This window comes from Tinamus guttatus, unplaced genomic scaffold (assembly GCF_059628265.1).
Source record: "Tinamus guttatus ecotype Peru unplaced genomic scaffold, ASM5962826v1 Tinamus_guttatus_pri_ptg000406l, whole genome shotgun sequence".
NCBI lineage: Eukaryota > Metazoa > Chordata > Aves > Tinamiformes > Tinamidae > Tinamus > Tinamus guttatus.
Genome location: NW_028288940.1, coordinates 280,882 through 302,122, shown reverse-complemented (window position 1 = coordinate 302,122; position 21,241 = coordinate 280,882). Strand labels below are relative to the sequence as shown.

Below are 21,241 nucleotides of genomic sequence, written 5' to 3'. Positions count from 1 at the left end.
ATCTAGAAAGGAGCTTTGAAGAGTAGGACCTAGGGGTCCTGGCGGCAAAAAGCTGAAATAAGCCAACCATACACCCTCCTGGCAAAACCAAAAAGATGACGGAACAAAAATCTGGTGCATGGTGATGCTGGTGCCCAGTGACAGGACAAGAGGAAGTGGGCACAAACTGAAATATACGTAAATAAATCTGTTGAGAACAATTGAATGCAGAGCAACAATGATGCAATCCATTGCAACTTTGCTGATTGCTCTGTGCAAGAAGTGATTTTGTTGGGCAGCTCAGCACAACTGAAATCTCTGCAAGCTCTGGGAATAGTTCTGCGGGGCTGCAGCTTATGAGTAACAAAAAATCACAGCCATATAACACAAATATTTTAGACCATTTTCAAGAAGCTCATGCAATGGGCTGCTTTGTCTACATTCACGTTTGTCTGTTATCACCCTCAAAAATCCTGTGCTAACACAGCCCTAGTCACTCTTGGCAGCCATGATAGTCCTCTGAAGATCACTCAAGACATGCTTGAGTCTTCTACTAATGAGAACTGAGTGGAGAACTAAAATGCGTAGATGTAGTTTTGGGAGCATGACAATTATACTTCACAATCTATTTGCTCTTGTTTTTATGACTCTTAGTTAACTCAAGTTTTAACAGACACTGGAATGCTGGGAATGACAGGTGGCCAAAACTACTTCGGAAGAATTCTTCTCTGTGGCCCTGCAAGGATGACACTGCATTAGCAGCTTATTTCAATAATAAAAACTTCTGAGAGGCTGGAAATTCAGCATTCCAAATGAGCTTTAGCCATAGCATAAAAGGTTTCAGGTTTAATGGAGAAAGCTTGTTCCCAGGAAATGTACCCTTGTACTGCCATAAAGGCTTTGAAATACACTGAAATCCAGAAGTGGCAAGTTTGGGGCTATTAGTGTCAGAGTCAGGCAAGCCAAGCAATTCTGAACTGAGGTGATCTTGGTATTAAAGAAACCTGTTTGCAAGAACTTTTATGTTCTCTTTCACTGTGAAAATCAAAGTTGCTCCCCTGAGAATCTAACTTGCTTCTGAGACATTTGCTGAGGCATGAAAAATACTAAGGATGACTATTTCAATTATTTACAAATAACAAAGTCTCACCCCTGATTTCTTGCAGGTAGATTCTTCTCCTTTCAGAAGAAAAAGACTTTAAGTAAGGCACATAACAACAGGAGCAGCTGAAGCTCTATTCCCTTAAGGCTTCCCTATTAGGTGGCTTGATAAGACTGCATGATATTTCAGTTATTTGGATTGCCTACTGTAGAAAAAGATACATAATCCTACACTGGGAAATTATGCTGCCCCAGGGCCCCCGGGCCTTAGTCACTACTGCAAAAGTAGTAGGCAAGGCGATTTGGCTTAAGCACAATGACGAGAGTAGGATCTCTCAAGTCACTCGAATCCACCGAGGCTCTAAGGCAGAACTGCATGTTTTTACCTCTAAAAGGGGCAACATACACTGCTCCACTCATATTCCAATATAGCTACAGTTTCTGTCGCTGTCATCTACAGCCCTCTTGACATCACAGCTCCAGGGACACATGTTTCTCAATGCACAGTTTTCCTGTTTTAGTAACAAGCTATTTCCTAGCTCTTATAAAAAACTGTAATTATTTCTGGACTCATTTTGAAATGTTTTAATTAAAACATGTCTGTATTATTGTTTCGGAAAGGACAAGACAAAACACCTTAATAGCATATGGTTTGCATCCCGCATTTTTATGTATCTATGCAGCTTTAGTCAGTCATCTCTAGTAGCAGCTATCAGAAATTACGTATCTTTATCTGAAAAATGAAATTAATCCTAACGCATGAAAAGCACAATTTCTTCTTTAGCCTTGGTCTTCCTTAGCCATAAAAACATGCTAAACATGAGCATAAAATCCATTAAATGTTGATGGTGCTACAGATAACTCTCTACAGGTAACTCTTGTTATAGAAAGCACTGAAAAATAAAATGGAATAAGGCTTGTTTTAAACATGGATATACTACTAATATCCAAAATGTTAATAACATAACCACCAGAGACCTCCATGCACTACCAGGCTCTAATTGTCCTAACCAGAAAGTAACCATGGTTTCTGCCAGTGTTACCATTCAAAAAACGCCAAGTTCAGTTAAATGGTTTTATTCTCAAAACATTAGATCAACAATATAAAATACTTTAACACCATTTCTGTTTAAATACTGGTGACAGGTTATGCTTAAATAAAGTACTATTTTTACAAATAAGTATTTCAAATTTACTTTTACTGCTGTTCTAATCTCTTAATAATGGTCAGATACAGCATAATTTAGTTAATGAAGAATACAACATTACCTTTCCTTTATATTCCTTTTTCACAAAACTATTACATTTTAAACTCAGACTTTTATTTGTATCCACAAAAAACTCCACAGCCATATTTGGTTTAGCGATATTCACAAGCAGAAGACCTTGTAATTTGCCATGATTTTCACTGTCTTCTTCCATGTTTTTCTTGTTCTCGAGTGTGTCCATGTAGGTCTCCTATGGTTTCATCATCCATGGCCATCTCCAAAGATCAGAATGAAAAAGTATGTTATCTTTTCATAAGGTTATTCATCCTTCTGCTCTTCTTACTTGTTATTCTTGAATCCAAACCAGTGAAGTGCCACACATTTCAACACTTAGGCTGAACTTTATAAGCAATCTCATTTCATTTTTCTTTGTGGTTTTGTAGGACTGGAACCATAGACATTACTGCAGAACATTCCTGAACATTCTTTATGGGTGCAGTTAGCGCTAATTTTTCAGTTTCATCTGTACACTTGAACTCACTAAGCTAGGCCCAAGACTCATCAGAAGAAAAGATCTTTTTCCAGTATCTATCTTTTAGAAGGAACGGCTTCCTGTGGTTTTATAGAGCAGCCAGGTGCTGTAATGAAGAAGAAAATATAAAACAAAACACCACAATGACAACCTGCAAACAGCTAGACTCTCAGTTTGATAATAAAGACGACAGACCAACTCCACAAATATCACGAACAGGCTCAGGTTTTGTAATTTCATTGCTACACCAGACTCCAACACTTTGGCCCCTTACTCATATTTTACTCATTTTAAGCCCTCTCCTGTATGGAGATGGTATGAAAAGCGAAATGCACCTGTGAAGAGGTCATTTGCTACTACAGACCTTTTCACTGTTCTCATTATTCCAGTACCTTTCCCACAAGTACTTTTAAATTCAAGGATGGAAATGGAAAGTAAACCTATGAACCACTTGCCATTCTCCTCCATGTTATTTTGTAATTTCTTTTATTAACCTAGGCATCTACAGGTACGCAGATGTAAACATATATGAACATGCAACATGCAATAAATATATAAAGAGAAAATGCAAGGTCAGAATAAGTAAAAAGAATTACATTTATCACAAATTGAATAACATCATAATGCTTTTTCATCATTGCCATAATTAACTTCTCATTTATCTTGTAACTGGAAAGTCGACAGTTTCACTTTTGGTACCTAAATCCACAATTTGTTCAGTTCTGATAGATAATGGGCCATTTTCTTTTCTTTTTTAGCTATGAGTGTTGAAGAGTTATGGTAGGTGGGGCACTGGACCTACAGACACCTGTTTTACCTTGAAATCTTCCCTACAGTTTGAAGAAAGGACACAAATATGTGCATATATCCTTAACTCAGAAAACCGTTAGCTAACATGTTTGCCACATTTGTTTTTTTAGCAAGTAATGATGATACAAAACTGGGAAGAGTGGCTGTTCTCTTCCCAGAGCCAGAAGAGAAGGCTCTGCTGCCACTCAGAGAGGCCTCGACAGGTTGGAGATTTGGGGGAAAGGAACCTCATGAAGTTCAACAAAGGCAAGTGCAGGGTCCTGCACCTACAGAGAAATAATCCCATATTCCAGTACAGGGTAGGGCTGTAGGGCTGGAGAGTGGCTCTGCAGTAAAGGACCTGGGAGTCCTGATGGACAACAAGTTAACCATGAGCCAACAATGTGCCCTTGTGGCCAGGAAGGCCAGAGGTATACCGGGCTGCATCAGGAAGATAGTTGACAGCAGGCTAAGGGAGGTGATCCCTTGATTCAGCCCTGGTGAGGATACATCTGGAGTACTGTATCCATTTCTGGGCTCCCCAGTACAAAAGGGATGTGAAATTACTGGAGATAGTCCAGTGTAGGGATATGAAGATGATCAAGAGACTGGAGCATCTCTCTTACGAGGAGAGGCTGAAAGAGCTGGGCCTGTTTAGCCTATAGAAGAGAAGAGAGGGGATCTTATCAGTGAATACAAGTATCTCCAGGGCACGTGTCAAGCGACTCTTGACATCTCTTGAAAAGAGGCTGGATTCTTTTCAGTGGTGACCAGAGACAGGACAAGAGCAAACGGACAGAAAGACTTTCAAAAACTGAAATACAGGGAAGTTCTGCTTACATTTGAGGAAAAACTTCTTAACTATAAGTATTTATATGTTTGTTTGAACAATTTCAGGTGTTACTTACACTGGGAATTGCCAGGAGGTCGTGTGTTACTAACACTGCTCTCAAAGGAAGAGTGAAAGTTGTGTATAGTTTCTTGTAAAATCTGTCTTTCTCGTCCCTGTGAAAGCAATATAAATTAAAGCATTCTTAAATTTCTATTTCAAAATTTACTCTATTAAGAGTTAACAAAAATGTGGAAACATAGACTGACCTTCATAGTGCGCTATTAGTAATTATATCAAATAGATCCAAGAGTTCAGGAACAAATTACTACAATGCTTTATATCAGAGAGTAGTTCAAGTATTTTCTGAATTTTCTTCGCAAATATTTTGCATGGAGAATCATTCACCTCCCTAATTTTTAACATGATCACTTGCTCCTGTTGATCCTAGCTTTGGGAAGCTATTACCTTTATGGGTTTTGTGCTCTGAGCTTCCAATGCCAGAGAGATTGGATCTTGAAACCAAAGCAGCAGCTGAAAAGTGTCAGCAGGCCTAATTACAGGTACACTCCAGACCATAACCTCTCTGACAAGCATATGGCTTATTGCATGAAATTTTTATCTCATTTGTACATGTACTACAAAATTAAAAGGCAAGAAAAATTTAGGGACTGAGAAAAGTACTATTTATCTAATCAGAGAGAAATCAAAAAATTGTTCAGGAGAATAAAAGGTATCTTCTATTCTGGAGCTGGACTACAAGGTTTTTTTTAGCATCACAGACATTGCAATTCAGTACCTGTAAGACCAATAGACATATTACAATCAGCTTCTGATACAATTGACAATAATTTGTAAAGGAGCTGTGCAGTCACGGAACAAGGAAAGAGCTAATGAAAAAACAAGGAGGAAGGTATTTTTCACGGATCAGATGCATTAACTAATTTGTTAGGAAAACATAATTTGGCTTTTCTATCTGCAACTGAATTTCCCAAATATCTGCAACTGAATTTTCAAATTAATTTTGAATTAGCAATAAAAGCAAACCTTGAATTGGTTTAAGTACAGTACATCAGAATATACCTTTCCTGCATTCAGTTCAGAAATAGCTGCCAGAATTTGCTGCCTTGACCCATCAGTTTTAATACCCAGCTCTTTCAGATCACCATCAGTAAGTGTAAGAAAGGCTTCCATATCCACCTGAAAGAGACACATATAATCCTTTAAGCATAAATTTCCTCCTGAAGAATGCAACTTCTTCGACTGCATTATATTTACTGTAAATATGCACACAAAAACATTTAATGAATTGACAGCATCAAATAGTACTCACTTTATCACTCTGTTACTGAGTTTCTAATCAGTTGTTAATAACTCAGTTTCAAAATTCAAAATATTCAAAAATATTCAAAATATTTCTGGATTTTTTTTGTACACACGCATGTTTTTTTGCCAGGCAGAGTCAATACAAAATATAGTCCTCACAAAGGTACTTATCTATTTTAATAACCCATTTGATGTCCCTAAGATTCTTCTCTCAATTTCTTTCCCTTATTTGCTTTTTAGTATTTGGGACTCTCAGAATTTTGTATGTACTTTTCCAGTGGCTTTTAAAGATAACTGTTGTTCATACATCAGTTTTTATTATACCAATGCATTCATAAGGCTGTGGTAAAAACAAACATCTAAGTTTTCACAGTGATAACCTCTGCACATAGCAAACGCTCTCTCCACTATCATGTGGGAGAACAACAGTAAGCACAATGTGCTGCGATGCAGCCAAGTAATGTTTGTTTTGGATGCTTATTATTCAGTAACATCAGGGAACACAGCAAGAACTGAGAAACTTAGGAACTTATTTCTCAGCAAGAAATTATAAACTGCAGCAATGTCAATTCACTGCTCTCTATCTTTTGGCAAAGAAATACAATTATTGCTCACAGTTGATATTTTATCTTAAAAGTTATAAGAATTATTTGTAATTATTTTCAGCATTGTTTCCTTCATTGCATCCTTCAGGCAAACCTGTGCGATAGGCCTTGTCTATAACAATGCTCAAGTTCCCCATAATACATCTACTTCCTCTTATTCATACTGGATGAGAAGGAGAGAGCAGACACCTTAGTGGTTGTGTCACACCTTGCTGTCCTCAATTTGTAAGTGAGGTTCTAGTTTCCATTTCTGTGTTGATACAGACATACACAGACAAAATAGTACATAACAACAGGGAGAAAAAAAAAGAAAAGAAAAAAAGAGACATTTCGGGAATCTTTCAGAATATTGCAGTTTGGATGTAGAGCACTACAGAAAAACAAAATTTGCAGCCACAGTACAAGTCACTAATATCCGAGATGAAAATGACGGTCACAATTGCCAGATTTATTGCATCACAGATACTATTTATCTACTCAGGTAGACCTCTTCATATATACTACCATTTGGTCTACATTTCAAAGTACTCTCTGCAACCACATGTCTGAAAACTTTAAATAATAAAGTTGAGATTCTGTATCAAAATTCTGATGCAATATGTGTCACAACTTGTTTTCTATAAAACTAGAAAATAATTTTAAAAATTTACCTCTTGTTCTTCAAAAATAGGCTGATATTTTTCAAGAGACAATTTTTTAAGAATGCCAGTCAGCTCATCTGTAATAACAGAAAAGAAGAAGAAAGAAGCATCAAGTAGATCAATTTTAATGATCTTTCTGGAAGATATAACTGCTGAGAACAAACATCATGTAGTCATGTAAGATAACATTAAAAAAAAGTTCATTATGACTCTGCGTCAGAAATGAAAGTATTCTTACTGTGTTCTGCCATACTTCCTGTATTTTCTGTTACTACCTGTAATTCCATCTAGTCTGACAGAATAAAATCTCTATGTTGCCTCCCTTTCCTATGTTGTCCCTATGTTGTTTCCTATGTTGTTTCCCCTTCCTCCTCATGAAAAGGACTGCAAAAAAGAGCAAAAATACTTAGGACAACGCAGGCACAACAGCACCTAAAATGCCAGTGCTTTGTCCCAGTGGCTGACCCAAATCATCCAAGTTAGACACCAAAACTCCTCAATGAAGGAATAAACTGAATCCCTATCGTGATCCAGAAGGGCAAAATGCAGGGCAAACAAGCAAACACCTAGTCACTCATTTAAAATGCTGATGCAAGTGCATATCTGAACGTCTTTAACTGCCGAACATCTAGTTTTGAACACATGAAGTTGAATTCTACTTAAGATGAAACTTGGACAGAATTTACTTCACCACTAGATATTTGTTCTCCTGTCAAAGACTGGGGAAATAAAAAGTTGGAGGACCAAACAGGCACTCCTCTCAACATATATTTAAACTATGATCAACCACTTAAAACGATATATTTAATATTCCTCATAAACTTTCTTTATTAAGAAAGCACTATTCTATTCCTAAATAATTTTTGGTTTTATTTCTCTTCTTCCCATTTTGATTGTCCCTTTCCTTCACTGATACGAGAAACGAATGAAAGATTCACTCTTACCTTACCAAAGACAACAAGTATATCGAGAGACAGACAGACTTTCCTATTCACCATTCTGGATTTTTTTTAAACCTCCAAGTCATTTAATTTGTTATGCTTAGAATTATTTATAAAGGTTGCCACAGAGTTAGACTAAAAGCTTTATTTTCCCAAAGTTGTACAAAAGTTGTATTAGCAACACTATACATCTCATCAACCTTTCTTCCTTTTAGATTATTAGTTAGCCCTCTCATTTTTCTGCACACTGTTATACCTAAATTATATGAAGGGATGATGGAAGAAACTTTTGAGGTCTTTGAGTCCAGAGCCTTGTTGTCACATTCAGCCGTAACATCTAACACGTTTTACACATTTTGATAACACCTGCAGGCCTTTTGCAGTTTCTCTTCCTCTTTTCCCCCTCCCAAATCCTGGGCTATATATTAAGTCTTAATAAAATCCGAAACCTCACCAAATTACCTTTCTCCAAATTTTCACAGCCTTCTCTTACTGTCACATGGTTTCTCCTTTCATGATTCTCCACATCACTGCTTCTCAGAGTAGGGATAAACTGCTGATGTTCCATCAACTGGTTACCTAAAAGAAACAATACATAGTACCATTCCTAACAATTCCCACACCTCAGATACAGAGGAAACTTACTGTACGCACAAATGTATGCTTTTTGGTGCAGCCATAAAGCTGTCTTTCAAAGTGAGACTGTAACAGGTTGGCATCCTGGGTAACTTCCCTGTATCTTACAGTGATTTCTCTTCCCTCTATATATTTCTAAACAAGCAACACTTACATTGTCATCATTATAAAACAGTATTAACATATTGTACTGACTCCTGAAGAAAATATTATATCTAAACTATGTTGTGAGAACATAAAGCAGGTCAAACACCACCTCTCTCTAACATCAACTTGGACAAGTAACAATTAACAAGCACATATGGTGGGCATATCTGTATATCCTGACACTTTCAGAAAGCAAACACAGGAGGCCTCAGAGAAAGTAGAGAAAAGATATCCCTTTTGCTTATTTAAAAGATTATAAAATCACGTGGGCTTATTTCTTCAACTTTTTGACACATTTACAGAAGAAAAAAAAATGAAGTGATATTCTGTCTCCAAGCAGAAACTGGACATTTTTTTAATCAAGGATTGTAATTTTGATCTAGGAGTTCAACATATCTCATTGGAAAAAATAGACACCTTGGAAAAGTAGTAATATTTTTATTATCCTTTCTTATTCCTAAAATTAAAATAATGCTAAAAGAAGGTTATCGTTGCAATTCAAAAATAATGTAATATAACTCTAAAAAAGTCAGTTGCATGTTGCTATCATAAATTAAAACCATCTTACTACACAATATCTTTCACTGTATTTATTAAAAATATATTTTCAATTCAATTGCAAAGAAAGGATATGTTCTACTCTCAATTATAATGTGAAAAAACAGGACTGATGCCAGAGAGGAAGAAACGAGGCAATATGAGTAACTTAAGTGTTCTGTACTAGCTTTGAGGTAGTAATAAGCTTCCTCTAAACGAAAGGGGATAACAACTTTCAAGAAAAGAAAAGATACAGCTACCGCAGGAATACTAATCTCACAGGAAGAAATACTAAAATAATTTTTCTAGAAAGAAAATTTCCCCAGAGATAAACAATAATTCAGTAAAATTATAGCTTCTAACACTTTGTCTTCTCAAGGAATCTCATGTAACCACCATAACCCACTCACCATCTTCAGTGATAGTACCGCTGCTAGAACCATTGCTCTTGGCCGGTCTGTGAGTAGGAGAGAGGGAGGACTCTCCACTAGGAACCTTAGGAGATGTGGAGGGGGACGGGGAAGGTGTGAGAGTTGGTGATGTACTTTTAGATGTAGATGAAGTCCCACCAGATGGAGGTCTTTTAGTCACTTCCAGCTTTTGCTACAGGTAAGGATACAATAATTTTAGTTAAAAACATTGCTTAAAATAAACTGTTACGATTCTTCAGCATTTTCTAAGGTTCACATTATTTCTGCAGAACATGTAGTTACAACTATATGTTTCTGCCTTACTGAGGTTGAAATAATTAGAGCAATACCAATTTATTTGAGCTAAGAATCTGTCCCCTTCAAATACATCCAGAAAAATACCTTTATTAGGGACAATTTTCCTTAAAGCAGTATTGTACACATGCACTGCAATATTCTGTTTATAAAAGCTTAAATTATTTTATCTCTGAACACAGGCCATTTTCATTCACAGATTTAATTAAATACTATGCTTTTCAAAGTGTATCACAACCCAATTTAAAGTTGCACTTCAAGGTGGATTAACTACAAATATGCAGTAAGAAAAAAACTCACATTTCAGGTGTATTTGAACACCTTTGCTGCACTACAGTTTTATTTTCCAGTTAATCATTAAGCTTGTGATTACACTTAACATCAGTGAAATGATTCAGAACATATTCATTGCACAAATAAAAGATGTGGAGGCATGGAAAAAGGAGAAATGGATGAGTGACAGATGAGAAGCAAGAATATTTATATATGTCTCTATTGCACATGAATGTATGCATGTATCTGCCTGTTGCATAACCAGATGCTATGCCTCATCTCCTAAATTCCTGAATGTATCTACTACTTCAAAGATTTCAACATTTTCATTATATAACCCAAAAAGTAGTATAGATGACTTTCTCCTAGATTTCTGAATTTAGCTTAATTTTAGCTTAGTTTTTTCTTAAACCAGTCAAGCTGCTACAAAGAACCCAGAAGAAAAAGGCTGAGGGATACAAGAAGTCAAGAAGAGACAGGGATTGTTATTCCTGCATCTCTACAATTTTGTTTCTGTGTTATGGTATAAAGAGAATAATTGTGGTTAGTGCATGAGATGAAGATTTAAAAGACTGAGGATAAACATTGGTAAAATCCTTCCAGTACGCTACACTCTCCCAGAATGTACTGAGTCCTTGGCCTTGTTTCTGGGATGACTACAAGTTACGCAGCGTGATACAGTATTTTTGAGAATCTTTTGGCAGAGCACCAAGTCAGTTTATTTTTGTCTCTTATTACATTCTTAAATTTCCTTTGTATTATATTACTTGTGCTGCAGATGCTCTTCCTTCTCAAATGCTCTGTCTGTGTTTAAATTACATTATCCTATAAATTATTACTCAGTTTCTTTTCTTTCAGGACTCATACAGTCTCTCTCTCAAAGAGCGATTTTGCAAAATTCATCAGGGTAACATCACTGCCCTTTTTAGACCACATATGGCCAAGTTTAACTGCACGATTCTAATGGATACGGAGGTTAAAATCTCAGCATTTATTTAGGTAGTTGGTTTACAGCAAACCAGGCTTTTATGCTCTTACAGCCAGTGTGGATCTTTATGTGACAGAGCATTTTCAATGGACACTGTTGTCTAGGAAACACTAGTCTCAAAAATGTGGTACACGAATGTCTACGATGAGATCTATGCTGACTACAAGATGTGCCATTGCTGGGTTGACCAAAAGCCCTCTGCTCTTACATGTGTAGATGAAGTGCTTCTATTGCCTTTGAGACACACTTTCATTCTTTCTGTTTAAAATATGCCTAGCAATATTACAAGCTTCCCTCACAGAAGGCAATCTGCAGGACACTACATTTCACTGCTTTATCCCCAAATATATTCCACTGTGTGTGGGAACAGTAATTTGACTTCTTAGTAGCATCGGGCCACTTAAAGCAACAGGCCCTAAATTTGCAGATCAAAACTCATAAGCATCTCTCTCATACTTAGCTCTTATCTCTCTTATTAGAGTAACTACTACAACTGGGAAAAAAGGCAAAAAAGCACAATGCAGGTTTTTGAGGCACACAACCATTTTTTCATGTCTGAAATTATTTCCAAAGCAAAAACAAGCCGAATGTAAGTGCTGAGACTATAATTAGAAATATACTGGTGAGAGCACTTCTGAAAGAGGAAACATTTGGTACCTGTAAAGGAGACTTCAATAAAGGAAGAAGATAATAAAGTGGCTATGTCCACGGCAAAGAAAGAGAGAGATCATCTACGATTTGTGGAACAATATGTAAGGGTAGAAGGGGAGGAAAGGCTATACAGCGTGTCAAAGAACCAGCATGAGTCCACAGCTTTTGGGGTCAAGCACATTTATACATTTTAGACCCTAGTCTCATCTGCGAAAAGTGAGCAGTGGTCCCTTGCAGCAAAAAACTGACAAATCAGAGACAAATTGAGTGTTCATGAAAAATGTTCTGGCATTTGTAGTTGCAGATTTTTCTTTTTCTGATTGTTGAATATTCTGATTCCTTCAGCAATTCCACTGATTAAATCAGTCAAAAAGTTTTTAACTTCTTTACCATTGACATTAACTGGTTAAGGACACATATTTAAACTGGCACCATATAAGACATCGCAGAATGAGACGGCAAGTGTAATCAAATTACTTTATGACAATTTTTGTTTCTCCAGCCAAAATGCTGAAGACTTCATGCTCTCTGTAATCCGCACTCTGAAATTTGAGGTTTCCCTTTGTTAATAAACTCGAATTATTTCATAATAATATATCACATCTGTTACTGATTTTGCCTTAAAAATAAGTTAATTTTACTTTTATACATGATTTTTCCTGTTTTTGAAGATGCTGCTGCTGCTTTCCAACTTGCCTATATGCAGATTTTGAAGATTTAAAAACTTCATGTTTAAAATTTTCTTATGTTTTCTTATGTTTTATATTTAGGTCTGCTCTTTTGTGGATTTATAATTAAAAGTAAAGTCTGTGGAACTGAAGCGTTTCCGTTACCATAACAAGAATTCACCCACTTTAAGCTGTGCAATATCATGCAGTTGTACTAGCCACTCACCCCCATTCATTAGCCAGTCATCCAAAGACATGTTCTATGAAGACTAACCATTTTCAAAGCAGAAAAAGTAATATTAAGCTATACCTTTACAACATGCCCATTGCCAACAACCTGAGTACACTGCAAATCAGACAGGGTAGAGGAAGGGGTCAACTGGACTGGACTATGATGTTGGCTAGGTTTCTGTTCAGATAAGCCTGCTGCTTTTCTTCTTTGGGCTGCGATTTGAGACAAAACATTATCTGCACTACCACCTAAGAAACAAAAATAAAGTCAAGCAAACAATCATTAAAAAAAGCATTAAATCTCAATTCATCTCTCTCCACCATTCACTCCCACTTAAAAACTAACTGCATGAATTAGAGAGAATTAGGAGATTCAGAGCTGTTCATCAGCTCGTATGAGAGGTGACAAAGATAAGAGGAGCCAAAGTTAGTTGAAGATACACATGTATACATTTGGTTTTCATATTCTTGGAAGCCAAGTTTCACAAATTGCTTCACCAGAAGTTCTTCACAGCTGGTATATGCAAAGCTTGCAGCTTTGTTTTTAATTGACATAGAACATGAAAGCAAAAAAAAAAAAAAAGATAGGTAGGTATAGAAAACAGACTAAACTACACAAAATATATGTTGCAATGAACATCATCAGCATATACCTGAACCGTTGTGGCTGGGACACAATAAAATTAATGAGGACTTTGAGAGAGAGGTTAACCTGCATGACTTCCATAACCAGTTGAAGGCTTTTGTTCCCTTTGCTCTCTTATCTGTGCGCTAAATGTTCATGTATCCACAAGTCCAGTGCTGTTGCAAGAAAGTTTATGGGAGCTTCACCTAAAGTTTTACACAGCAGTAGAAGTCCTCAGAGAAAGTTTAATACACTCTTCTTCAATCATGAACATTAATTTTACTTGAATCTGACTCATAACTCCTATACTAAAAACGACATAGTACCTGATCTGTTATGCAGTTCTCCTCCATGTCTGTTAATTCCTGCAATGTTATTGGATCCACCAGAAGAATGAGGAGAATGATTGAAGTTGCTAGAATTTGAAGGAGACGCAGGTCTTCTTGCAAACGTTGGCAATTTGACTGGTCTAGTACCTTTGCTAACAGATGCCTGAAAAGCAAAGAGGAAAATAATGCTTACCTTCATCTTTTAAGCAAAGGAAAGATCACACTTCTGGCACGATTTTATGTATTATAAATTCTTCCAAAAACCAAAAAGCTCATCATAATTTTATTTTACATTTGTTTATACTTATATATACTTACATAAATATATACAAAAGCAGTGATACTGCAACAGCAACAGAATTCCCACCTCTGCCCAACACCAAATAACAATGTGATGTCCCCAAGACGTGAAATACAAAATATTATGAGCTGTGCAAAAAACGGTTAAAAAAAGGCATATTGTTCATACAGAATCATGGTTTTCTTATATCTTACAAACACAATACCACCCATTTCTCAGCTACCATAATCATACTTTTTTTTAAAATGAACTGCAACTAGTGACATGAATAAGCTTTCCCTCCTCCTGTTGCATTTTCAATATTCTTCAGTCTACACAGCCTTGAGTAAAAGAAATAAATGCTGGTAGATAATTGAGCTGTAACAACCTATCTAAGCGCTAGCCAAACCATTAACTGCATCCAAAATCCCCTTTGAATTCTTTTGCTTTTTATACCATTGGCCACTAGCCACTACATGCACTACCTATGCAGTTTCTTATCCTTTTACGCAAATATTTCTTTTGAACTCTTAATTTTGCAGGTTTCCTTTCTTCTCCCTATTCCTTGATTGAAACCTTCCTTTCTCCACAAAAGGATCTGTTGCTAGTTCTCCTCTACTTGGCCCACCCTTCACCTTGTATGGTGGTGCCAGCTAAACACTAATGTTACATCTTTTTTAGGATAATGAACCAATACTTACCATCCTCTAATCTAGCAATTTCCTTCCAATACACTACCCCATTTCACCTCTTCCCTCTAACAATATCTATTTGTCAACCTTGGCTTAAATAGAAAGACAGGAAAAAATCCTGAATAAAAGTCTTTATTGTACCATTTATAGAATTGACATGAAATGCAACTCTAAACTAGCAAAATAAACTCTTCTTTAACCTTAGAATCATAGAATCACTATGATTGGAAAAGACCTTCAAAATCATTGAGTCTAACTGTAAACCCTTCAACACCATGCCTGCTAAATCATGTCCCTAAGTGTCTCCTCTATACGTTTCTTGAACACTGTCAGGGATGGTGACTCCACCTCTTCCTAGGCAGCCTGTTCCAAGGCTTCGTCACTTTTTCCATGTAGAAATTTTTCCTAATATCTAAACTGAATGTCCCCCGGCACAACTTGAGGCCATTTCCTCTTGTCCTCCTTTTGGTAGGTATTTTGGAGAAGAGATTGATCCATCCCTCACTACGACCTCCTTTCAAGTAGCAGCAGAGAACGATAAGGTCTCCCCGAGCCTTCTCTTCCCCTGGCTAGATAACCCCAGCTTCCTCAGTCGCTCCTCATAAGGTCTGTGCTCAAGCTTCTTCACCAGCTTCATTGCCCTTCTTTGGACATGCTCCAGTGCTTCCGGGTCTTTCCTGTAGTGAGGGGCCCATAACTGAACACAGTATTTGAGGTGCAGCCTCACCAGCACTGAATACAGGAGGATAATCACTTCCCTAGTCTTGCTAGCTACACTATTCCTGATACAAGCCAGGACACCGTTGGCTTTCTTGGCCACCTGGGCACACTGCTGCCTCACGTTCACCTGACTGTCAACCAACACCCCCAGATCCTTTTCTGTCACACAGCTCTACAAGCACTCTGCCCCAAGCCTATAGCGCTGCATGGGGTTGTTGTGACCAAAGTGCAGGACCCAGCATTTGGCCTTGTAGAACCTCATACAATTGTCCTCAGTCCATTGATCCAATCTGTCCAGATCCCTCTGTAGAGCCTCCCACTTTCAAGCAGATAATTCTTCCTCCCAGCTTGGTGTCACCTGCAAACTTGATCAGGGTGCATTATATCCCTGCATCCAGACCCATCGATAAAGATATTAAAGAGGACTGGCCCCAACACTGACCCGTGGGGAACACCACTCGTGACCAATGGATTCGATCGCATTCACCACCACTCCCTGGGTATGGTCATCCAGACAGTTTTTCAACCAGAAGAGAGTACACCTGCCTAAACCAAGAGCTGCCAAGCTTCTCCAGGAGAATGCAGTTGGGAGACAGTGTCAAAGGCCTTACTAAAGTCTAAGTAGACCACGTCCACAGCCTTTCCGTTATCCACTAGGTGGGTAGCCTGGTAACAGGAAGCGATCAGGTTGGTCAGGACCTGCCTTACATGAACCCATGTTGGTTGAGCCTGATCCTCTGGTTGTCACACCCATGCTGCATGATCATCCTCAACATGATCTGCTCCATAACCTTCCCCAATACCGCAGCCAGGCTGACAGGCCTGTAATTCCCTGAATCCTCTATTTGACCCTTTTTGTACATGGGAAGCACATTTGCAAGTCTCTAGTCATCTGGGACCTCCCCTGTTGACCAGGACCACTAATAGATGATAGGAAGACGTGTTCTTGATGAACACTTTTGCCAGCTCCTTCAGAACCTTCGGTTGGATCCTATCCGGCCACACAGGTTGTCCAAGTGGAGTAGAAGGTTTCCTCTGTTTCCTCCCGAGTTATGGGAGGTTTATTCCACTCACCATAGGTGTCTTCCAGCTCAGGGGGCCAAGTAGCTTGAGGATAACTGATCTGGGTGTAAAATACTGAGGCAAAGAAGGCATTAAGTACCTCAGCCTTATCCTCATCCTTGGTGGCAATATTCTGTCGCATCCTGTAAAGGACAGAGATTCTTCTTGGCCCTCTTCCTCTTGTTAATATATTTGTAGAATTTTTTTGTTGTTGTTGTCTTTTACAACAGCAGCCAGATTAGAAAGGTGAAAGTTCATCTGAAACTCAATTTGCTCTCTACATACCCATACAATGTCCTTGTACTCTTCTCAAGTTGCCTGCCTCTTCTCCCAAAGGTGGTAAACTCTCTTCTCCATCCCACATCTCAACGATAGTTCGCTATTCAGCCAGGCCAGTCTTCTACCCTTCCCTCTCATCGTTCCACACATGGCAATGGCCTGCTGTTGCACTTTTAACACTTGCTTCTTGAGGAAAGTCCAGCCTTCCTGAATCCCTTTGCTCTTCAGGGCTGTCTCCCAAAAGACTCTTCCAAACAATGTCCTAAACATTCCAAAAGAAGCCTTTCTGAAGTCCAAGATAGTGGTTTTGCTGACACTCCTCCTGTGTTCACCTAGAATTGATAACCCTATCATTTCGTGGTCACTATGCCCAAGAGAGCCTCCAGCCACCACATCTCCCACCAGTCCTTCTCAGTTCACAGTGAGCAGGTCCAGAGGGGCACCTTCCCTGGTAGGCTCACTTACAAGCCGTGATAGGAAGTTATGTTCCACACACTCCACAAACCTCCTGGACTGTTTCCTCTCTGCCGTGTTGTATTTCCAACAAACATCAGGTAAGTTGTAGTCTCCCAAGAGAACAAGGGCTGCCAAACATGAGTTTTCTGCCAGTGGCTTGTAGAATGCCTCATCTACCTTTTCATCCTGGCTGGGCAAACTATAGCAGACTCCCACCAGGATATCAGCCTTGTTGGCCTTCTCTCTGATCCACAGGAACTCGACCTTTCCATCACCCACACTTGGAACTCCATGCAGTTGAAACACTCCCTAACATACAGCCCTAACACTCCCTTTCCTTCCTTGTCTATGCCTTCTGGAGAATCTGCAGCCATTCATTGCAGCACTCTTTTACTAACCACAGAAGCAGGTGCCAAGGATGCTTTGCTTTCTATCTAAAAAAAACAAACAAAACATCCACACTGTAGAAAAAGGTAAATTTCTTCTAAAAAAGGATTTACACAGACATTTCATTTTTACAATATGCACACTTCAGAGTTCGCACTCTAAGCTCACTGGGTCACTAATTGCTATGATTTTATCACATACCATTTTTTTCAGAATGTTATGTCTATGTATATACATAAAATGTCTCCTAGGTATTTCTTCCCTTCCCCCACTTACTTTTTATTTCATGCAAACTTTTGTTCCAATTATTTTCTTTCCAGAGAGAAGTGTATTCTTCTCAGAAGTAAGCCACTAATGAGACATGGGAATTGAAGTCATTTCTAATCATAACTTTATGGTGCTCTCATCATTAAAAGAACACAGACGGAAGATGATGTAGAAGGATGAGGAGAAAACATGTACAAAACTGGCATGTCTTACCAGCCAGCATGCTCTAGACACACTGCTACACGATGCTTTCTTATACGTTCCATTTACTTACTATATCAGAATTTCCACTGCTGCCAAAATCATGCTTGATTGCTCTCTGCGGCCAGGCAGTTCTCATCTGTTCAGCTTTACCATCTCTGTTGATTCGTGTTCTGTCAGAGCTCCAAAGCTCAAAACTTGAAGGTGGTAAGAAAGGTGGAATGACTGCTTTCAGCTTATCACTGGGCAGCCTAGTAAATGGAGCACTACTTCTTAACTGAGTGGACAAAAAGAAAGGAAAAAAGACAAAGACTCTCATTTTAGAAAGATTATTGGGAGCTAATAATGCATATTTAAAATCAGAACAAAGGTACATAGTACTAGTAATAAGAGAAATGTGCAGCAGGTACATTTTGAAACTAAATAGAAGCAGTGGGCTGAACCCTATTTCATGCTGATTTTTAACAGAAATATTAACAACCAATTTCAAAGTGGCATACAGGACACCTAGCCAGGTGGTCCTCCAAATTCCCAGATAAGGCACTTTGGAACACTGAACACTACCTGATCCCGCTCTGTGCATTCTCCAGAGGGGGGAAAAAAAAAAAAAAAAAACATAGAACTCAACAAGGAGTCAAATGTTGAGTTTTTTCAGCCAATCTCACATCAAAAGCTGTCCAATCAGTTTTATAAATTCACTGTTGATCATATAAAGATATGGACTCCTCTTTCTGAAGAAAAGTCAGTATTCATCAACAACTACCACTCCATATTATTTACAGTATTTTTAGTATTCCTACTCTAAGACCAAACATGTCAGTTTGTCACTTCCTATCTCTTGACTACCAGTAAATGACAGCTCTCTTTTTAATGGTCCACTGTAGGAAGGTAAAAACTGATGGAGATGTGTGACCTTCTCAGTTGTGCTGAACCCACCAAGAACTTTGCAACTTACCATGGTTGTCAATAATACATCATCCTTTCCTTCTTTTACAGTGCTTACACCTGAAAAAAACAGATAACTGATTATTTATTGCTCCTACTTCTTATTCTCAAGGATATTTTACTCTTTTAAATGTATTAGTTTTATCAAGTGCACAGAGCCAAATTTTCCATCAATACTGTTTACATAGTGAAGTCAGGTCATCGCACCATTTTGTATCACAAATTACTGGGGTTTTGCTCGGAGAACCCTACAACTGCAGTGCACGTCCTTTATGATTTGGGGTTTTCTGATCTCTTTTTAATACATAAATTCAGTTTTCATTACATAAATTAGTTTACCAAGAATACTAACATCTTCTGAGTGAGCTGTCCAATTTAGTGGTGTTTGCTAAAAGCAATAACATTGTGACATAGCATTTTCCTACTTAAATGACACTGTACACGGCATGATGCGAATGTGATATTCTAACTATATATACACATATTAATTCTAACTATATTTACACACACATCATGTATCTTTTAATAATACACTAAATACAATCCATAATAAACTAAGTAGATAGAAATAATATCATATTAACATAAGAGAGCACTTCCTGTAATACAATGGGCTTTACCACCAGGTTTGTTATTTGTGATCCGAGCTATAGCAGCATCAGGGTTTCCAGCGGTGTCCATGTCACTCTGTGAAACTGCTTTAATGGTGTCATTTAATGAAGATTCAGGCTCATCAGCAAAAGACACAAACTGATTGGAAGAAAATCCATGACGCAACGTCTGAGTCAACTTCAGCTTGCGGAAGCGATTGGACATCCTGCTCCACCAAGACTAGATCGATAAGATAAAATAATTTAGTTCTAACTAAATGAAAAAAAAAGTGGAATTAAGTAATCTTCACTTCATTTCTCAAGAAGCTTTAGAGATAAACTACAAAAGCAGTGGTTAAAGTGCTTTATAATCATCAACAAAACCCTTCACCACAATTTGGGCAACATCAACTTCTTTCCTTATTTTTCACTTTACAAATAGTTTAGAATATTTTCCCACACAATCTGGAAAGACAAAGTATGATGAATTTAGATGATAAATTAATTTATTAGGGAAACTTGAATAAAAACATTTTTCTATTCAACTACATGGTAATTATTTAGTGTTCCAATAAATTTCATCATTCATTCTCATAGCCACTGACATCAAAGAACCAGCATGTAATATTTTCCAGCTATTTCAAGGCATGCCTAAAAGTTGTGATCTACAGGAAAGCCTCTCCTTAGGTTTTAGGATAGTCAGTGGCAAGCCAGTGGTCAGTATTCCTGTCCATTCACAATACATACATCCTGCTAGACAGATGACTTATACCCTGCCCACTCTATTCATGCAAAAATATAGACCGAGTAAGTGCAAGCTGAGGAAATATGAATTGTGAAAATGACACAAATCTTAATACTGTACTACAGCATCTATCCATAAAAACAAAGTACCTATGGAGATTGTCACAGGAGGGAACCAGCTTCCTAAAATATTTCCTACTTTATTTAAACAACAACAACAAAAAACAGAGATGCTTCAAGAAGAATCCTCTATTACTTTCCTAGTACCTTTCTCCAAACTTTTGAAACTACATTTAGAAGCCTACATTAAGATGACCTATGCAGTCAATACTACAGAATCACAGAATGGTTGAGGTTGGAAGGGACCTCTAGAGATCATCTAGTCCAGCCCCCCTGCTCCAGCAGGGACACCCAGAGCACAGGGCACAGGGTGGGGTCCAGGTGGGTTTGGAAGATCTCCAGAGAAGGAGACTCCACAATCTCTCTGGGCAGCCTGTTCAGGCACCCTCACAGTAAAGAAGTTTTTCCTCATATGGAGATGGAACTTCTTGTGTTTCAATTTGTAGCCATTGTCCCTTGTTCTGCTGCTGGCCACCACCAAGGAGACTTTAGCCTCATCCTCTTTACATTCTCCCCTCAGATATTTGTACATATTGATAAGATCACCTCTCAATCTTCTCTTTTCAAGGCTAAACAGGCCCAGCTCACTTCATCTTTCCTCATAAGATAGATGCTCCAGTCCCTTAATCATCTTCATAGTGCTTCATTGGACCTTCTCTAGAAGTTCCACGTCTCTCTTGTACCAGGGAGCCCAGAACTGGGCACAATATTCAAATACAATGTACTCACCAGAGCTG

The 21,241-nt window shown here is 38.1% G+C and overlaps 1 protein-coding gene across 1 annotated transcript in view; it reads right to left on the bottom strand.

Annotated features, from left to right (window-relative positions):
• Positions 1 to 2,852: 2,852 nt before the first annotated feature.
• Positions 2,853 to 21,241, bottom strand: part of ANKS6 (ankyrin repeat and sterile alpha motif domain containing 6) — a 36,749-nt gene continuing 18,360 nt past the window's right edge. Inside the window, exons 7-17 of the mRNA XM_088531313.1 lie at positions 19,671 to 19,881; positions 19,061 to 19,110; positions 18,179 to 18,382; positions 13,759 to 13,924; positions 12,887 to 13,056; positions 9,682 to 9,874; positions 8,414 to 8,530; positions 7,020 to 7,087; positions 5,522 to 5,638; positions 4,518 to 4,614; positions 2,853 to 2,926 (exon numbers count right to left, since the gene is read on the bottom strand). Of these exons, the coding sequence (XP_088387439.1) occupies positions 2,877 to 2,926; positions 4,518 to 4,614; positions 5,522 to 5,638; positions 7,020 to 7,087; positions 8,414 to 8,530; positions 9,682 to 9,874; positions 12,887 to 13,056; positions 13,759 to 13,924; positions 18,179 to 18,382; positions 19,061 to 19,110; positions 19,671 to 19,881 (1,443 nt within the window). The 3' untranslated portion in view covers positions 2,853 to 2,876. The remainder of the gene's footprint in view (positions 2,927 to 4,517; positions 4,615 to 5,521; positions 5,639 to 7,019; positions 7,088 to 8,413; positions 8,531 to 9,681; positions 9,875 to 12,886; positions 13,057 to 13,758; positions 13,925 to 18,178; positions 18,383 to 19,060; positions 19,111 to 19,670; positions 19,882 to 21,241) is intronic.